We start from the raw sequence: 19,088 nt of genomic DNA on the forward strand, positions 1-19,088 counted from the left end.
ATTAAAAAAAAATTGTAAAAATGAGGCTGGATATATGAGAAAAACTTGATATGACTTGGAACAAAAACAAAAGGCATGCCAGACAATAGTTGCTAAGATGCTTCCTGTTTTCTAATGTGAAATAATTTAGAATTTAAAGTAAATAAAAGCAACAACTAAAGTTTCCTTTTATATAGCTTCTTTAGAAGACTAAATAACTTTTAGTGATTAGTAAAGAATTAGTAAAGAAAATAAAGTGGCACCTTCTCCAGATGGCGCCCTGGCGACACTGAGCAGCAACTAACATGGCTCCAGGATTCAGGACTGGGACACATCCGAGCCGTGCGGCCGCTAACGCGGCCGCGAGACCTTTTCTTAAACCTGAAAACATACAATCTTTGAATGGAAAACTAATTATCAAATGCTTCCTTATTAGGGTTACCTTGTTTGGGGGTATAACTCCCACAACAATAGTGAGTTTTGTGTTGAAATATGGAACATAACCAAGGTGAAGGGAAAATGAAGTGAAATTCATCAGTTATACAGTTGGGGTGGGGGGTAGGGGGTATACCGGGGATTTTGGTGGTGGAATATGGGCACTGGTGAAGGGATGGTGTTTGAATACGGTATAACTGAGACATAAACCTGAGAACTCTGTAACTTTCCACATGGTGATAAAATTTAAAAAAAGAAATAATAAAGTTAGTGATAAACATGATTAAAAAAAAAGAAAAGAAAGTGGAAAAATCTAGGAAAAACTAGAGAAATAATAGAGACCTATAAATTAAGTTCCACTTCCTGAAATCACGCAGATTAGATGTGTATAAATAAAGAGGGGAAAACTTGAATACTTGACTCTCATTAGAATGTGCTCTTCTCAGGTGCGAGGGGCACAGTAGCCTAGCAGCTAGCACTTAGGAAAGTCTGCTCCAGGGCTAGGGCTATTTACACTTAGGCCCAGGTCATCAGGAACTGCCTGGATTTTGACCCAGAGCTCCTGCATACAAACCATGAGCTGGGAGCTCCATGTCTTGAGCTCTTCCCAGTCTATAAATCCTTTCTTGTTTTGTTCTATTTTTGAGCCTCTGCCTTCAGTGCTCAGTGCTTACTCCTGGTTCTGTGCTCAGGAACTCCTGGTGATGCTTGGAGTACCATGTGGGGTGCTGGAGATGGAATCAGGATTGGCCACACACAGTGCAAGCACACTACCTGCTACACTACCTCTCCAGTCCTAGAAAGGCTTTAAAATGACAGCACAATTTATGGAATAATTTGCTTTAAGAACTCCTTTATTTATGAATTACAGCTTATTTTGTTAGAACCCAAATTTACTTGAGAAGTGAAATTAAAATCAAACAATTAAAAAGTGCTAGATTTCACATAGTTAACTAAAAGTGTTAAAATTCACCTAGTTATGAGCAAAACATAAAATCAAAAGTAGTTCAAGAGGGGCTGAAGCGATAGCACAACGGGTAGGGCATCTGCCTTACACGTGGCTGACCCAGGTTCGATTCCCAGCATCCCATATGGTCCCCTGAGCACCGCCGGAAGTAATTCCTGAGTGAATGAGCCAGGAGTAACCCCTGTGCATCACTGGGTGTGACCCAAAAAGCAAACAAAAACATAGTTCAAGATATGCATTAGATATTAACGGGCTGCAGTGATAGTACAATGGGTAGGGTGTGTGCCTTGCACATGGCACTCAGGTTTGATCCCTGGCATCTCATATGGTTCCCCAAGCACAAGGAGTAATTCCTGAACACAGAGCAAGGAGTAACCCCTAAGAATCACCCAATGTGACCCAAAAAGCAAAGAGAGAGAGAGAGAGAGAGAGAAATTAACAGAAAACAGATTGGAGTGGAAATCTGCTCTTTGTTATCTATTAAAATTTCTCAAAAATCTGTCTCTCACCTCCTACCCACCCACACCAAGAACTGATAGAACTCACCTACTTGTCATACAATCACTTGTTATACAATATTAAATAAATTATGAACAGGTTTTGGTAAAGAAGGTCACTTAGGATAAAAAAAAAAAAATTATAGACTTACTTGATGTTTGAAGCTAATACCAGAACAACATACATACTTAAGTCAGTGTGTTGGAAACCCAAAATAAAGTATTTCACTGTTCTCAGTGTCAGTCTGCCCTAACACACCTGTGCAAAAAATGGCTTAGAGAAGATTGAGGAGGCAAAGGACGATGGACATGCTCTGCATGTAGAAAACCAGGACTATAGTCCAGCCCTAGAGGGAGTGACCCCTTGTAAGACCAGAGCTCTACCAGGCATCCCAAAACTAAGACTGCCTGAAACAAATAAGCTGGCATTTCATCATCAGAGTTTCATAGAAAAAATGAGTAAAAGTACATTGCCATGTGCTCAGGAATAGAGGCTGAGAGAGAAGGCCAGGATGGAAGGCATGCCGCTGTTTCCAGGATAGGCAGCCATTTGTCTGAAGGGCCTTCGTCCTCACATGGTCACAACGAGGCATAAACATTTACAACTCTTGTTATGTTGTTTTTCCTATTGTTTGATGTTTGTTTTGGGCGCCACACCTGGCAGTGCTCGGGAGTATCCTAGCTCAGTGCTAAGAGATCACTCCTAGCAGACTCAGGCAAACAAACTTGGGACACCCATGTGCAAGACAAGCACTCTACCTGTTGTACTAACACCCAGGCCCCAACGGCTCATGATTCTTTAAATCCAAGCAAAATTGTATTAGAAGAACGGTAGGTGCGATAGTACAGTGTGGGGGAGGGGGATCTGCCTTTCATGCAGCCAAACCAGGTTTGATCCCTGGCATCCCATATGGTCCACCAGCAATGCCAGGAGTAATTTCTGAGTGCAGAACCAGAAGTAACCCCTGAGTATCACCAGTTGTGACCCAAAAAAGCCAAAAAAATAAATAAAAGAAGAACACTAAGATCACTATGATGCTCATAAAAATACATTAATGGAGGGCCAAAGTGATAGTATAGCTGGGTAGGGCACTTGCTTTGAACACAGCAGACCCGGGTACAATCCCTGGTATCCCACATGGTTCCCTCGAACTCTGCCGAGAGTGATCCCTGAGCACAGATCTAAGCGTAACCCCTAAGCACCCGTGGGTGTGGGGTTAAAAAAAAAAAAAGCTTAAACTAGAGGCTGGAGTGACAGCATAGCGGTTAGGGCGTTTGCCTTGCAAGCGGCCAACCTGGCTTCGATTCCTAGCATCCCATTATGGTCCATCGAGCACCGCCAGGAGTAATTCCTGAGTGCGTGAGCCAGGAGTAAGCCCTGTGCATCACTGGGTGTGACCCAAAAAGAAAAAAAAAAAAAAACATTTACAACTCTACTTATGTCAGATGAACTTAGATGCTATGGAAACTCTGGGCTGGGCCTTGGCACCGCAGGCAGGGATCAGGGATCAGGGATCACACCAGAGGGTATCTGTATGCAGAACAAATGCTTCAGCTGACTACAGCTAGCACTACAGCCGCCCCAAACAAGGAGTTTTCATATAAAAACAAAACAGAAACCACTCAAGTTACCCTTGATAATGGAATGTGCCAAACAAAAGTGGGAAAAAATATACACCAAAAACAAAAACAAATTAAAAAAAATAAACTAAAACACTTCAGGCAGAATGTCTTTTCTAAGTCTAGACCTATCAAGTAAAGCTAAAGAACTTTGCCCCTTTTAACTCATTTGGGTTTTAGGGTTGAGGCCAGGATTGCTCAGGGGGTGATTCTGGTGGTGCTGGGAGGAGAATGTAGAGCCAGGCCTTGAACCCAAGGGACTGCTCCCTTCGAGCCATCTCCCAGGCCTCATGAAATCTTAGATCCAGCAACACATAGACATACCTTCTTTGAATACATGATTCAGCTACAAGGTACCAGAATATAAATCTTTATTTTTCTATTCTGCATATGCTTATACATCTCGTCATGAAAGATAATTTCAGTTTGCAATTTATATGCTATAAGTCATAAACTAGGCCTTGAAGAAAAGCCAGAGGAAAAATGTAAATCTTTAAATGCTGACAGTTAAAATTTAAGTTCAACTTATTCTTACTAACTTTGAAAATTCCCAAAATAGCCCATGTTTAATAGTTTTATAAATAATTCCCTGGGCTGGAGAGATAGCACAGCAGTAGGACGTTTGCCCTGCATGCGGCTAACCCGGGTTCAGTTCCTCTACCCCTCTCGGAGAGCCCGGCAAGCTACTGAGAGTATCTTGTCCACACGGCAGAGCCTGGCAAGCTACCCATGGCGTATTCTTTTTTTTTTTTTTTAATTTTTTAAATTTTATTGAATCACTGTGAGATAGTTAGAAGCTTTCATGTTTGGGTTACAATCTCACAATGATCAAACACTCATCCCTCCACCAGTGTACCCGTGGCATATTCAATATGCCAAAAACAGTAACAAGAAGTCTCACAATGGAGACATTACTGTTGCCCGGTCGAACAAATCGATGAGCAACGGGATGACAATGATACAGTGACAGTGATAAATAATCCCCATATTTACTGTACTTGGCACATAACAGAAACTAATATATTAAGCAAAGAGAACCAGTAGTAAAAGTGTAGCTATCTAAGTAGTTCAGAATCTAACAACATTCAAATTATAAGACAAATATTTTAGTAATTAAAAGACAAGGTCAGGGCTTGAGCGATAAAGCTCAATGAGCAGAGAAAAAGCTCAATGAGCTAGAGCACAAAATTTGCATAAGACATGCTATGTTCCATCCTGTCACTGCATGACATGACCCCCCAGCACTGCTAAGAGTGACATGCGAGCACAGACCCAAGAGAAGTCCCTAAATACCACCACAGATGTGGGGGAGAGAAAAAATATTTTTTTCTTGGGTAGAGGAAGGCTCAAAGGGCAGGAGAGCGCTTTGCAGGAGAGAATGTGAGTTCCGTCTGCAACCAACTGGACTCTTCCAACATCCCCAGGAGCAGGCTGAGAACACAGCGGACCTACATGGCACTAGGCATGGCTCTATGGCTCTAAAGCGGAACATGAAGAATGTTCTCTTTGGGCTGCAGAATAGCACGGGTGAGAAGGTGGAGGTGGGAGACACTAGCTAGGCATGTAGCTGACCCCAGTTCTATTCACCACACCACATGCTCACCCAAGGAGTGACGTCCATGCACAGAGCCAGAAGTAGTCTTCTGAGCAGTGCTGGATGTGGTGTCCCAATCTCCTCTGCTGTGTTGGGGGTGAGGGAGGGGCAGGCTTGGTGCGGGGAGCATCTTCTTCCTCAAACATGGAAGACAAAACTGGACATTTCAAGCTCTGCCTCCAGCAAATCACACTAGTGTTCTTTATGTAGACCAGAAGACACTAAACTTAGTCTACTGCCTTCTATTCAGAGAAAAATAAATAAATTCTCAGCATTTCTCTAGAAATGTACCTTCTTTAAGTAAACAAAAAGCATCTAACCACACCGGGGCTACTACCACTTCTTAATTTGCTTCACACACCCCACGGTGGGGGGCTGATGATGGTAGCATCAAGTTGGGAAAAAATGCTGCAGAGCCTTGCATGAACGTCTAGAAACACCATCTGCTAAGACCTTTTACAATAGGCAAAGATGATTCTCAAGTCACCTTACTGTTTACCTAATACATCTAAAAAGTACTGTCACCAACAGCAATCAGACAAGAAAAGGAAATCAAAGAGATCCGAAATGGGAAAGAAGTCAAATAATTTCTCTTGGCAGATGACATGATTTATACATAGAAGACCTGAAGAGACCATTAAAACGCTCCTAGATACAATAAACCAACACAGCTTAGTGGCCGGCTAAAATCGGTGGCATTCCTACATACAAATAATGAATCAGAGGAGAAAGCAATCAAGAGTCTAACCCATTAAAAATAGTGTCAAGTACCTAGGAATCAACTTAGCAAAAGAGATCTAAACCATGACAACTTCAAAACACTTAAGGAAAAAAATAGAAGACTTTAAGAAACGGAAAAATATTCCTACCTAATTTACCATATAGATTTACTTTAGTCACTATCCAAATTCAGACATTCTTCAGGGATTTAGAACAGTTCATAATAAATTTGTATGAAATCATAAAAGACCCAAATAGCGAAAACCATACTGAAAAATAATAAGAAAAATTTAAGAAACTGAAAGGTACACAACATGAAACTAAAGCCATAGTAATCAAAAGAGTGTGATAGAATATCCAACAATACTTCTTGACAAAGGAATTGAGAGCATGAAATGGAATAGAGACAACCTCTTCAACAAATGGTGAAGCAGGAGCCAGAGCAATAGTACTGCTAGGGAACTTGCCTTGCATGCGGTCGAAAGGGATGCATTTATCCCTGGATATCCCCATATGTTCCCCCAAGCACTGCCAGGGGTAATTCCTGAGCCAGTAGTAAACCTTCTGCACTGCCAGGTGTGGTCCAAAAACTGAAACAACAAAAAATGGTGCTGGCAAAATTGGAAAACCATGTGTAAAAAATTAAAGCTTAATCAGCATCTCACACCTTACACAAAAGTCAATTCAGACAAAGTCTTGAGACCAGACCAGAACCTATAAAATACACTGAGGAAATTATAGGCAGAATGCTCCAGGATATGAACCTCAAATGGTGACAGAATCAAAAAACAAACCAGGGGGCTGGAGCGATAGCACAGCGGGTAGGGCATTTGCCTTGCATGCGGCCGACCCGGGTTTGATTCCCAGCATTCCATATGGTCCCCTGAGCACCCCCAGGAGTAATTCCTGATTGCAGAGCCAGGAGTAATCCCTGTGCATCTCCAGGTGTGACCCAAAAAGGAAAAAAAAAAAAAACCAACAGAACTACATCAAATTAAAGAGTTTCTGCATGGCAAAATAAACACAGGCTAAAACTTTAAGACAGCTAACTGAATGGGAGAAAATATTTGCAGTCAACATATCAGATAAACTGTTGATATCCAGGATAAATTAAAAAAAAACAGGATAATTTTTTTAAAAAATCAGAAAATTCCATCAAAAAGTGGGGAGAGAAAATAAACAGGGACTTCTCTGAGGAAGACCGATGGATGGACAACAGGTACATAAAAAATGCTCAGCATCAGTTATTATTTGGGAAATCCACATCAAGATGAGATAACACATAACAGCAATGAGAATGGCACATATCAAAAAATACTGGGAACTAGGGCCAGAGAGACAGTACAGCAGGGAATCCAGGTTCAATCCCTGGAGTCTGATATGGTCTGCTGAGACCCCCAGGAGTGACTCCTGAGAGCAGAGCCAAGAGGAATCCCTGAGCATCACCAGGTATAGCCCTAAAGCAAACAAAAATACTGGGAACAATCTGTGTTGGTGGGGATGAAAAGGAAATTCTCAACCACTGTTGATGGGAATGTTGCCTGATCCCACCCCTATGGAAAACAATATAGAAGAAGGCTCTCAGTAAACTTAAAATTGAGCTGTCATAAGACCCAGCAATTCCACTTTTGGACATCTACCCCAGGACAGATAAATAATCATTCAAAAGGAGGTGTGTATACCATTATTCATTGCAGCACTCAGTACAATAGATAAGATGTGGAATCAACCTAAATGTCTAACCACAGATAGATACCAAAGATATCATAAAGATGTGTATGTGTACCTAATGGAACACTACACAGCTATAAGGAATAATGAAATCATGCAATTCACTACAACATGGCTGGAATTGGAAGATATTATGCTAAATGAAGCCAGAAGAAGAATAACAACAGAGTATCTCTTATATGTGGCATTTAGAGTAACTGGATGAGAAAATGCAACGGTTTAAAGGGAATGATTAGACCAACGTTGGCCCCAGAGCACAGGGAAAAGGAACAAAATCAAGTGGTGGGTTGAGGGTTGCAGTAAGAGACAGATGAGAAGCAATAAGGGGCAAGGATCTTGAAGAATCACATCAGTGGTGCTAAGGAATGATAGAGCTAAATAACCAAACCAGAGTCAAAACACTGAAATCACAAAACCCAAATTTGAACAATCAAACATAAAAAGGTGGGCCTGGAGCGATAGCACCGCAGGTAGGTAGGGTGTTTGCCTTGCACACAGCCAACCCAGGTTCAATTCCCCAGGGTTCAATTCCCAGCATCCCATATTTTCCCCCAGTGGGAAGGGAACCTGGGAACATTGGTGGAAGCAAGCTGACTCTAGTGGCACGATTAGTGCTGGAACATTGTATACCTAAAACCCAACTCTAAGTAACAGTAATTCATAGTGTTTTAATAAAATAAGCATTTAAATAAATAAAAAGTACTGTCACATAGTTCATTAGGACAGGACGACAAACAGGAGGATAAAACACACAAAGTCACTGTCACAAAGCCAGTGGAAAGAACAAATCATCCAAATTTTGCCTGCAGGTTAAACTTTAAATCATTAAAATTTAGTGGGAAAAAGAAACAAACTAAAACTACTCTTAAAATATAAACTATTAAAGAGACCGAGGATCACTCTGGGCAGATCACTAGCAAGGCTGGGAGTCCTGCCCCTGGCACGGCCAGCAGCAGACCGAGTGCAACCTCAGTGCACTGAGCATGCAGCGGCTGGCCAATTCCAGGGCCACAACAACAGATTCCAAGGAAGCGGAAAGAGGACAGGGAGGGAAATTCTTAAGTTTTCTTCTTTAATAATTTAAAGAATAAGAGTATTCTGATTAGGATGCCTGCCTTGGATGTGGTAACCACTGTTCAGTCCTCAGCACTGCAAGGTCTCCTGAGCACCACCAGGAGCCAACTCTACCCCTTCCTCCCACTTCAGATATAGCCCAAACCCTCCCCCTAAAAAAATAAATGAATAATTGAAAAACTGGCTCAGCCTGGGAGATGGCTCAAAGGTCAGATCCCAGGCTCTTGAGTGCCTGATCCCTGGTAGCTCCCTGCTGTGGTCCAAATCCCTAAAACCCAAACACATGCAATGTGTTTAATACTATACAAAAGACTCAGTCAACTCAGCCAGTAGACTGTGAGAATGCTGATATTCACATATACCTTAGACACTATTAATAGACACCTGCAACTTTTAAAAGAAAGTCAAACAAACCTTATCTTCAAACACAGGAAAAGTCCAGGGCCTGAATAATAGTACAGCAGGTCTCTACTATTTGCCCTGTAACCCAGGTTTAACCCTGTATGTTCCCTGAACCCACCAGGAGTGATCCCTGAGCATAGAGCCAGGAGTAAACTCTGGGCACCGCCAGGTGTAGCCCTCAAAACAAACAAACAAAAAAAAAAAAAACACAACCAACAACAACAAAGGAAAAGTCTGTCCTATGAGGAAGAGGATAGATGGGGGACTGGCAATCCCACGCACATGACAACAACTTTTGTTAGTATAGAAGCTACACCTCATGCTGTCCCACAGAGCACAGAATTTAGGGAGTTCAACTAGACAGGTGCACAGGGAGGCACTAAATTTGCATGTGTGAGATCCTGGTAGTTCAATTCCCATCACTGCAAAAAAGAAAACAAAATATATAAATGGGGGAAGAATTTCAAAAACACATTCACAGACTAGAGATATAGTGCAGTAGATAAGGCACTTGCCTTGCACACAGCCCATGAGGATTTCAATCCCAGTGTATAAGGTCCCCCAAGCACTATCAAGAGTGATCCCTGAGCAAAGAGGCAGAAATAAGCCCTGAGCACTGCCAGGTGTGGCCCCAAAAATAAAATAATAACAGTAATAATAATAATTATAAACACTTTCATTTAGCACAATCTTCTCCTATTCTAACACCAACTTCAAATCTTTTTCTGCTAAATCTTTGAATACAGAGGCCTTTTGAGTACAGCAGGGTAGGATGTTTGCCTTGCATGCAGCTAACCTGGGTTCAATCCCCAGCACCCCATATGGTCTCCCAAACCAGCCAAGAGTGATTCCTGAGCACAAAGCCAGGAGTAAGCCCTGAGTACCCCCAGATGTGGCCCAAAAACAAAAACAAAAATAATATAAATATTAAAAAAAAATACCTTTGAGCATATAGGTGGGTTTTCAAATAAAAGTCTGAGTAACACCAATAATTTGTTGTATGTACTTGAAATTAACCTCTGGGTACTGGCTTTCTTCCCTGAAAAACAAAATGGGCTAAAATGTAAAAAATGATTCAGTGAGGAGTAGGGAGGCTGGAGAGACAAGACCAGACTAGAGATGCAGGGATGGCTAGGAAGGCTGACACTTCAGTGGTGGGGAGGTCTAGTATTTTGTAGACCTTTTTGTACTTTTGTAAACTTTTGCACTAGTGAAATTTCCTAAACTATATATTTCTTAATGTACACAACATTCCTTCCTTTCCAGAATCAAAATCTGTGAGTAAGAATCTCCAGAACATAGTTTCTCAAGATTTCTAGCTTCATGGAATCTACAGTATTTCAGTAACTTTTGTTTTCTGCAACCCTAAGTCTAATACCTTTACTTACTGTTAGTAGTTATTTGAAAAATTATACCTCACATTAAAAAAAAAAAAAGGAACTCAAGAACAGCTTTTATTTCATTTGGAGAGTGGGGATGGGAGAGGGGGTTGAATCTCCCTGGTGATGCTCATGGTTTTCTTGTTCAGGGACCACTCCTCACAGGCTGGAGGAGCCTTCGTGGTGCCAGCATTTGAACCTGGCAAGAAAAGTACCTTAACTGTGTTCTACCTCTACCCTAACCGTGTTCTTAAATAACAATCACTTAGAGAATGTCCATTACACATGTGCAGTGTACAACTCATCAACGTAGGAATCAGACTAGACACTGATTTTCATGTATTATCATCATTATGTCACCCAAATCCCCCCAAACCCACCCAACTTCAGGAAGATAAATCACAGCATAATCGAACGTTAAAAATCACAAACTGTCTCAAACTTTCAGTTCACCTGGCAAGCAGCAGACATCAATTACTGATGCATCTCTCTGAACAGCCTTGGAAACTGGCAGCAATATGCTCCAGGATCCCACAGTTTCTAAAACAGGACCCTATGGCAATGCACTGTATAATTTTGTGGCTGTGGACTCAAAACTGATCTGGGTCCAAAATCAGGCTCTACTAATACCTCTATGCTCTGGGACAGAGGGTAGCTAGATAAGTATCTTGAACCCTGATTTCTTGTCTGCCAGACAGCAACAATATCAATCTTAGAGAATTTTTGTATAGAATAGCCAAATAGTATGGTTGCAACCTTAGAATTCAGTAAATGCATATGATGTATCATTATACGTATCATATCATTCAAACTGAACAAGTGCAGGGGCTGGAGAGAGCAGCAGGTAGGGTGTCTGCCTTGCACTCAGCTGACTCAGGCTCTACCCAGAACCCCCTACAGTCCCCTGAGCACCGCCAGGAGTAGCTCCAGCACATCACCAAGAGTGGCCCAAAACCATAAAATAATATAAAAAAAGAAACTGAGCAAGTGTTCTCTAAGACCAGGTTTTACAGAGGGGCACTGTGCAGGGTGACCAAGGGGTGCATCAGGTACACACAGGGCCAGACAGTGCAGCAAGGAAGGTTCACAGCCTTGCACACAGGGGACCCAGGTTCAGTTTCAGCCGCCCCCCAAAACCCACCAGAAGTGATACCCCAAGTACAGTCAGAAGTCAGTCCTGAGCACTAACCAGTGTGGCCAAAAAACACTAAAAAATGTACACACGGGGGCCAGAGCAATAGTATAGCAGGTAGGGCATTTGTCTTGCATGAAGTAGAACGGGGTTCAATCCCCAGCATCTCATACGGTTCCCCGGAGCACTGCCAGGAGCAATTCCTGAGTGCAGAGCCAGAATAAGCCCTAAGCAACACTGGGTATGACCCAAAAAACAAAACTAGCAAAAAAAAAGTATATACAAATAATTAGAAAAGCATGAAGAGCATGAAGTGTTAAACTAGGACAGTAGGAGAACAACAATCCCTGCAAGGGTGTCATACTGTTACTACATCATCACAACAACCAACAGGTAAACAGTGTTAACTGATAACTCAGACGATAATACTTTAAAAAGCATTAACAGGTAATCAAATTTTTAAAATAAGCTTTATAAACTAGGATTTTTTTTCTCTCTTCTTTTGGTTTAAGTCACACCCAGTATTGTTAAGAGCTACTCTGGCTTGGTGATAGGGGTTACTTCAAAAATGCTCAGAAGACCATGAGGTGCAGGGGATCAACTGAGATTCTGGCATGCAAAGTAGCACACTGGCCCTATCTCCCCATCCCTAAGATCCTCTAAATGGTACTAAAACTGCCTTTCACAGGGGCCACAGCAACAGTGTAGCAGGTAGGATGCTTGCTCTAAGAACCAGGATCCCTGAGCGCAGTCAGGAGTCAGCCCTGGGTATTGCCAGGTGTGACCCCAAAACAAAGCAAAATAATTAAACATACAGAAGAGCAACACTCACTTGATTTAAACAAAGCCTGTCCTCTTTTTTTTTTTTTTTTTGCTTTTTGGGTCACACCCAGCGATGCTCAGGGGTTACTCCTGGCTTTGCACTCAGGAATTACTCCTGGCGTTGCTTGGGGGACCATATGGGATGCCGGGGATCGAACCCGGGTCGGCCGCATGCAAGGCAAACGCCCTACCCGCTGTGCTATCGCTCCGGCCCCAGTCTCTTAAAGCATGATAGTTCTATGTTATTTACACCTGTGCTCAAACACCCATTCTCACATGCCAAAAACTTACTTCCAAACGCACCCTTATGGTGCTGGCGCAACAGAGGGTAGGACACATTATCTTACAAGGGGTCAACCTGGGTTCAATCCCCGCCATCCTATATGGTCCCTGGAACATGCCAGGAGTGATCCCTGAATGCAGAGCCAGGAGAAAGCCCTAAGCACTGTCAGGTGTGTCCCACTCCCAAGGAAATGCACCCTTGTGCCTGATGACAACTCTGATAAACATTTCAAGGGCAGAAAAAAAGGGCCAGAGTGACACTACAGCAGGTATGGCACTTTTCTTGAATGCAACCTACCAGGGTCCGATCCCCAGCACCCTGAGCACCACTGGCAGAGATCCCTAAGTGCAGAGCCAGAAGCAAGCCCTGAGCATCACTGGGTGTGGCCCCAAAACAATACAAAAAAAAAAAAATAGCCCATTAATTCTTGGTTGAGTGCTACATGACAGAAGGCCTGCACTGCAAGCATTAGGCCCTGGATCCGAATACCCCACAGTACCACCACAAGATAAACCATAACCAATTATTTTTGCATCACCTACGTCACAATAGCTGTAATTATGCCAGTAATATCATGGCTGAGTCAAATGATTTCTCTCAGCCCATATTATTTTTCAATTTTAAGCTTAGCTAGTGGACAACTATTCAATTCTGAGTAAAGTAACATAAAATATTAAACTGGTTCTGATATTTCTTCTTTCATATAAACGTGGTTGTCAAAATTCTTAGAGTAACTCGAAGGGTAAAAAAGCCTTATTATAATGTCATATCAATAAATCTGTCTTTCACTACAGCCCAAGTCAATCTCTAGTAAACCTTTCTCCAAATCCCCACACTTATAAAGGATGGCTATCTTTTCCCAAAGTACCCTAAAATCATCTTATTAAGGCTGTCTGCTTCAATGACTAGATCCATAAATACTAAATGAAAATACAAACTGAACACTCAATGACTACACTTGGGAGATTAACTTTTAAAGAAATTAAGGAATGCTTCTTAGGACGCAATTAATCACTCACCTATTTAAGGCCATTTAAAATCTGACTTTCCTATGCCAGAGTGTGGGAGCTAGAGGGAGCCTGGCAGGTAAGGTAGGAGCAGTCTGCGTCCGCGGGGTCCGGGGGGACATTTCCTTGCTAGATGTTATTCTGAGGAACGTCTCACTTGGGTCCTTCCTTACAGGGCAAACGCGATCGAGGAGACATCTTCCTCTGCACGCAGCGCCCCTGCTTCCCCGCAAAGGAGAGCACGGTCTCTCGTGGCACAATACCGAGTCCCCTTGGGCCGCCAGGCACGGAGTCCCTCCACCCCGGGCACAGGGAGGAGAAGGGAAGGGAAGGAAACTGGGCACTGCCTCTTCTTCAGCCACGGGCTGCCCCGGGCCGAGGCCCTCCCGGAGGCGGCCGCGCTCCGGGACTGAGAAGCCCGGCTCCCCACAGGAGCGCGGCGCGGGCCGGAGGCGGGAGGAGGAGCCGGAGCGCGCGGCGCGCGGAGCCGCGGGAGCAGGAAGTTTCAATGGGCGGGGGAGCATGCGCCCTCCGCACGCGCGGGGCCCGCGCCGTCGGCCCGACTCCCGGCACCAATAATAGCGGCCGGCGGCCCCTTCCCCGGCGCCGCCCCTCCGCCCGCCCTCCGGCCCGGGCCCCGCGCCCCAGGCCGCCCGGCCTGCTCCCGGGGGAGGCGCGGGGCGGTGGGCTCCGCAGCGGGCGATCCCGCGCCAGCTCCGGGCGCGGCCGGCCCGCGAGGGGCGCGCGGCCCCGAGGGACGGGTCGGCGCCCGTCACAAAGCCCCAGCCCCGGCCGCGACGCTTCCCGACCCGAGCCGCTGCCCACCGCGGGGCCCAGTCGGAGCTGAGACCGGGCCGCGGGGCCGCGCCGAGGCCGAGGCCTGCGCCGCGCGGGGCCGGCCGGGCCGCTTTCCCGCCAGGGCTCGGCCCCGCTTACCTTCTCCGGGGCCAGCGTCGGGCTGCGGCGCCTGCAGCACCCGCTCCAACTCTGGGAACGGCAGCTCGGGCAGATCAAGCAGCGGCCCGTAGCGCTCCAGGAAGGAGCAGACGACGGCGAAGTTGGGGCACGCGCCCGGGCAGCCCGGGGCTGCCATCGCCGCCGCCGCCGCCGCTGCTGCCGCCGCCGCCGCCATTTTGAACCAGAGGATGGAGGAGGAGGCGGCGCGGGGCCGGGCCGGAGGGAGCGGGACGCCGGGACGCGGCAGGCCCGGTTGCGCGACGGCAGGAGGCGCTAGCGAAGGAGCACCCCGCGGGGTCGAGCGACTCCGGCGCGGCGCCGCGATCCCACAATACAACGGCGGCGCGGAGCAGTCGAGAGGCGGGCCGGCGAGGGCAGAGCGGCGCCCGGGCCTTTCGCTCGCCGCCGCCGCCGCCACTTCCCCTCGCCGCCTCGCCCCGCCCTCGGGGCGGGCCCTGGCCTCGTGTGACAAGGGAATGAAAACAAGGGCCGGGGCCGGGCTGGGGGCCGGGGGCGGGCCCGCGGGCCCGCGCGACCAATGGGCGGCGGGGGCGGGGTCCGCGCCGCACTGCAGGCGGCCGGAGGTCTGGCCCAGCGCAGCTGCGGGGCTCTGGACGCCGGAGCCGGGTGAGTCTGGCGGGCTGAGCGAGCCGGCGGCGGGCCGAAGGGTACCCGCGGGCGCCGGAGAGGAGCTTTTTTCCGACGGGAGCGGGGCTGTCGGGAAAGGTGACCTTCGTGCGGCGTCCAGGCGCCACTCCCGGCCTGCGAGGCCCGCGTGGGAGACGGTGCCTCGGGGCCGGCGGTGGGAAGCTCTCCCGGAGGAGCCGCGAGGCGGGCCGCCTCAGCCGCGGCCTGGGCTTCTCCCGGGAAGGGAGAGCGCTGCGGGGCGACCCCGCCTGGGCTGCCTGCTTCCTGCTGCGGGAGCCGCGCGGCCCTCTGAGGGGAGGTGAGAGTGGCTTACCTGCAGCGTTGGGCTCTGTCGCGTTGCGCCGCTGCGAGCCCGCGAGGTGGTACAGCGGGTGGGGGGCTTGCCTCGCAGGGCTCACCCGCGCTCGGTTCCCGGCACCTGGAGGGCCCCCGCACCTACCAGGAGTACCCGAGCTCAAAGGACTGCAGCCCAGTCCGCCCCGCCCAGCTGCCAGCTGCGGTTGAAGGGTTCCCACGCTTTGGACTGAACCGAGCTAGGAAGTATACAGCTTGCACGCTCGCTCGCCCTCGCTCTTTTGCTCTCGCTCGCTCTCTCACTTTCGCTCGCTCTAGCTCACTCTCGCCCTCTCTCACTTTCTCGCTCTCACTCACTAGCAGTGATTAGGAGACCTTAGGTGCTGTTGGGATTCAAACCAGGGTCAATGGGATGTAAGGCAAGTGCCTTAACCCCTGTTCTCCTGCCCTTACAATTTACTACTTTGAACAAAAATTTCAAAGGTGTTTTTAATAATTACGTAATACTTTTTGTTTGTTTTGAGGCCACATCCAGCGGTGCTCAGGGCTTACTTCTGGCCCTATACTCAGGGATCACTCCTAGCAGCGCTTGGGGAACTATATTGGGTGTCAGGGATGGAACTTATGTCAGGGGCATGCAAAGCAAGTGTCTCACCTACTGTATTATCTCTCCATCCCCCATAATGCTTATTTTTTCTGGAGAAATTGAAGCAAAGTTCAATATAAGCCATGTAAAATAGAATAATTTATGGTTAAAAGAAAATAAATATATAGAAAAATGTAGAAGCCAGAGAGATAATATAGCAGGTAGGACATTTGCCTTGTATGCAGCGGACCCAGGTTTAATCCCCCACTTGTCAGGACTTGACCCTTGAGTGCAGAGCCAGGAGTAAGCCCTGAGCACCGCCAGGTGTGCCTCCCCAACAAACAAAAATGTTTACCATAATTAAATATTTTTCTCCTTTTTTTTAGTAGATAAAAAGACACTCCATAATCACCTAGATCATTCCCATTATCTAAAGGAAAATAGTGATCATTTAACAAGAGAAAAAAAATTCTACTTCAGTGCTGGAGAGAGTATGCGGCAATAAGGAGCTTGCCTTGTATGCATCTGACCTAGATTCCATACCTGGCACCATATATGATCTCCAAGGCCTGCCAGGAATGATCGCTGAATGATTGAACCGGTGTGATCCCCTGAGCATTGACACAAATGATGCTTTAGGATAGAGTCAGGAACAAGTCTTCAGCACCCTCTGGTCAGCCAGCCCATAAACAAAATTTTATTTTGTAAGAGGATTCAGGGGTAGCGGGCTCCCAAAAAAGAAGCACTGTTCTAGAGCCCCCTTTGGTGGGATGACAAAAGGGAGGCTCTCAGATTATCAAATCTGGGCCACACAGCCAGCATCTGAAGGCAAGGGATGCTATGCTGGGGTTACTATACCTGGGATTATCTGGGTCATCCTGAGGTGCTAGGATACTGGTGGGGAGGGGATGGTTGGCAGAAGTCCAGTGCCACACCTGATTGTGCTGGAGAGCCAGGCATTTTAACAAACATTTTGTGAAAGTATACCAGAAACAACAACCCTTCCTGCAATCATTATTTAATTGATCTTAAATGAAAACTAAAGGTAGGTACGTAATATTAAAATAGAGGAATTTGAGGGGGGAAAATAGAGAAGCTTGGATAGAACATACAAACCAAAAGAATAGACAGGATTGTCTCTCTGATGTCCACAGCCCCATCGTTTTATCTTGCTCTTATTGCTTTCAGATTTCCTGGCCCCTCACTTTTTGCTCTCCACATAGGATTATAAAATGCCTAATCTATTATTTAAGCACTTAGTCTGACTGGTTTTAATATTTGCATTTCATTAAGCCAAGTGTTTTAAGGTGAAAATTCTGAATTTTGCAAACTTTGTGATTTTTTTTGTTTGCTTATACCCCTACCCCATCTTAATTCCCTCTCAAGTAACCTTAATTCTTTTCAGTGCCCTACTTTTTCTTTATTTTGTTTTATCTGTCTACCAATTTTAAATGCACAAATGGCTGAAATTGTCCAACATGTCATTTTCCTGCTGATATGTCATGTAATTCCCTTCAGCTCCTTCTATTTTGCTGCAAATGAAAATTTTTCATTTTCTATAGTTAAACATTTTTAATGAAATGTATGAAAAGTCTTTCTTATACATAGTTTTTTGTTTGGGTTTGATTTTAGGAACACGCCTAGCAGTGTTGATTGGAGCTATTCCTGGCTTGTGTTTGGGGACTGCTCCTAGTAGCAATGCCCCGGGGATCAGCCATGTGGTACTAGGATGGAACCCAGGACCCCGACATGCAAAACATGCACTCCTGACCTCTGAGCCATGTCTCTGAACTTCTATGTCTAATCTTCAACTTCTTCTGTATTTCAGATATTGTAGGTAACTGTGATACACATGAGTTAGTTATTAATTTTTTTTCCCTCAGTTTTTGGGCCACACCCAGTGGTTCTGAGATCTTGTTCCTGTGTTCAGGATCAATCCTAGTGTAGTTTGGGGACCATATGGAGCGAGGGAGCTTACCAGGTTAAGCCCCAGGTCGGGAGCAAGGCAAGCTTCCTACCTGGTGTACTATCCAATCCTATTTTTTATTTTCCATATTCAGAAATTAGATTGATAGATCATAGAAGAACTGTAGTTTTAGCTTTTTGTTTGGTTCTGTTTTGGGGCAACACCTCTCTGTTCTCAGAGTTTACTCCTGGCCCTCTGCTCAGGAATCACTCCAGGTGGGGCTTGGAGGACCATGTGCTGGGTAGACAACCTGCAAGCAAGGGCTAGCTGCTGCGCCATATCTCAGACTCTAGCTTTAGCTTCTTTTGGTTTGGTTTTTCTTTTTTTGGGGGGGGGTGTTATTTTGGTTTTTTTTTCTTTTTTGAAGGGTGGGAGGGGTCACACTTGGTGGTACTCAGGTTTTACCCATCTATATGTCCTCTTTGGAACAGTATCCAGATCTTTTTTCTGTTTTTCTATTGTCTGTTATTTCTAAGTTTCATATCTTAGATATTTATCCTTTCAAATGAATGGTGAAGGGATTAGGGAGGTTGTCCAGGGATTAAGGTACATATCTTCTAACACCATGTCTTCCTTAAGCATCACCAGCTTGGAGGTTTATGGCTCTGGAGGGTTATGGCAGCCCCAGGCCTGAGAATCACTACATGATCTCCAGGTCTCTGAGCACCACTTGAAAGACCCCCAAGGAAAAACCAAGAGTGTGATGGGCAGACTGCCTTTTGTTATTGTTATTTTCGCTGGAGCGATAGCACAACTGGTAAGGCATTTGCTTTGCACGCGGCCGACCCAGGTTCAGTTCCTTCATCCCTCTCAGAGAGCCTGACAAGCTACCCGTGGCCTACTCGATATGACAAAAACAGTAACAACAAATCTCACAATGGAGACATTACTGGTGCCCGCTCCAGCAAATTGATGAACAATGGTGTAACAGTGACAGATTTTGGGACATCGACTAGGCTCAGGGATCACTCCTGGAGGGCTCAGGGACCATGTGG

General features: G+C 45.8%; 2 protein-coding genes across 8 annotated transcripts in view; one reads left to right on the forward strand and one right to left on the reverse strand.

Annotated features, from left to right (window-relative positions):
- The window catches only part of RSF1 (remodeling and spacing factor 1), a 148,433-nt gene extending 132,663 nt beyond the window's left edge, over positions 1 to 15,770 (reverse strand). The window contains exon 1 of one of the 3 annotated variants that reach the window (XM_055118650.1): positions 15,561 to 15,770. Coding sequence is in view for 1 of the 3 variants with exons in the window: in XM_055118537.1 (XP_054974512.1) it covers positions 14,579 to 14,774 (196 nt within the window). In the remaining 2 variants the exon portion in view is untranslated. Of the gene's footprint in view, positions 1 to 13,654; positions 13,673 to 14,578; positions 14,937 to 15,560 lie in introns of those variants that run through there. The other 2 variants (XM_055118537.1, XM_055118607.1) reach the window with 2 other exon arrangements.
- AAMDC (adipogenesis associated Mth938 domain containing) overlaps positions 15,080 to 19,088 on the forward strand; it is a 31,494-nt gene continuing 27,485 nt past the window's right edge. The window contains exons 1-2 of one of the 5 annotated variants that reach the window (XM_055119250.1): positions 15,096 to 15,226; positions 17,760 to 17,960. The gene's annotated coding sequence lies outside the window, so the exon portion shown is untranslated. Of the gene's footprint in view, positions 15,227 to 15,250; positions 15,546 to 17,759; positions 17,965 to 19,088 lie in introns of those variants that run through there. The other 4 variants (XM_055119121.1, XM_055119062.1, XM_055118995.1 and 1 more) reach the window with 4 other exon arrangements.

This window comes from Sorex araneus, chromosome 1 (assembly GCF_027595985.1).
Source record: "Sorex araneus isolate mSorAra2 chromosome 1, mSorAra2.pri, whole genome shotgun sequence".
Classification (NCBI taxonomy): Eukaryota; Metazoa; Chordata; class Mammalia; order Eulipotyphla; family Soricidae; genus Sorex; species Sorex araneus.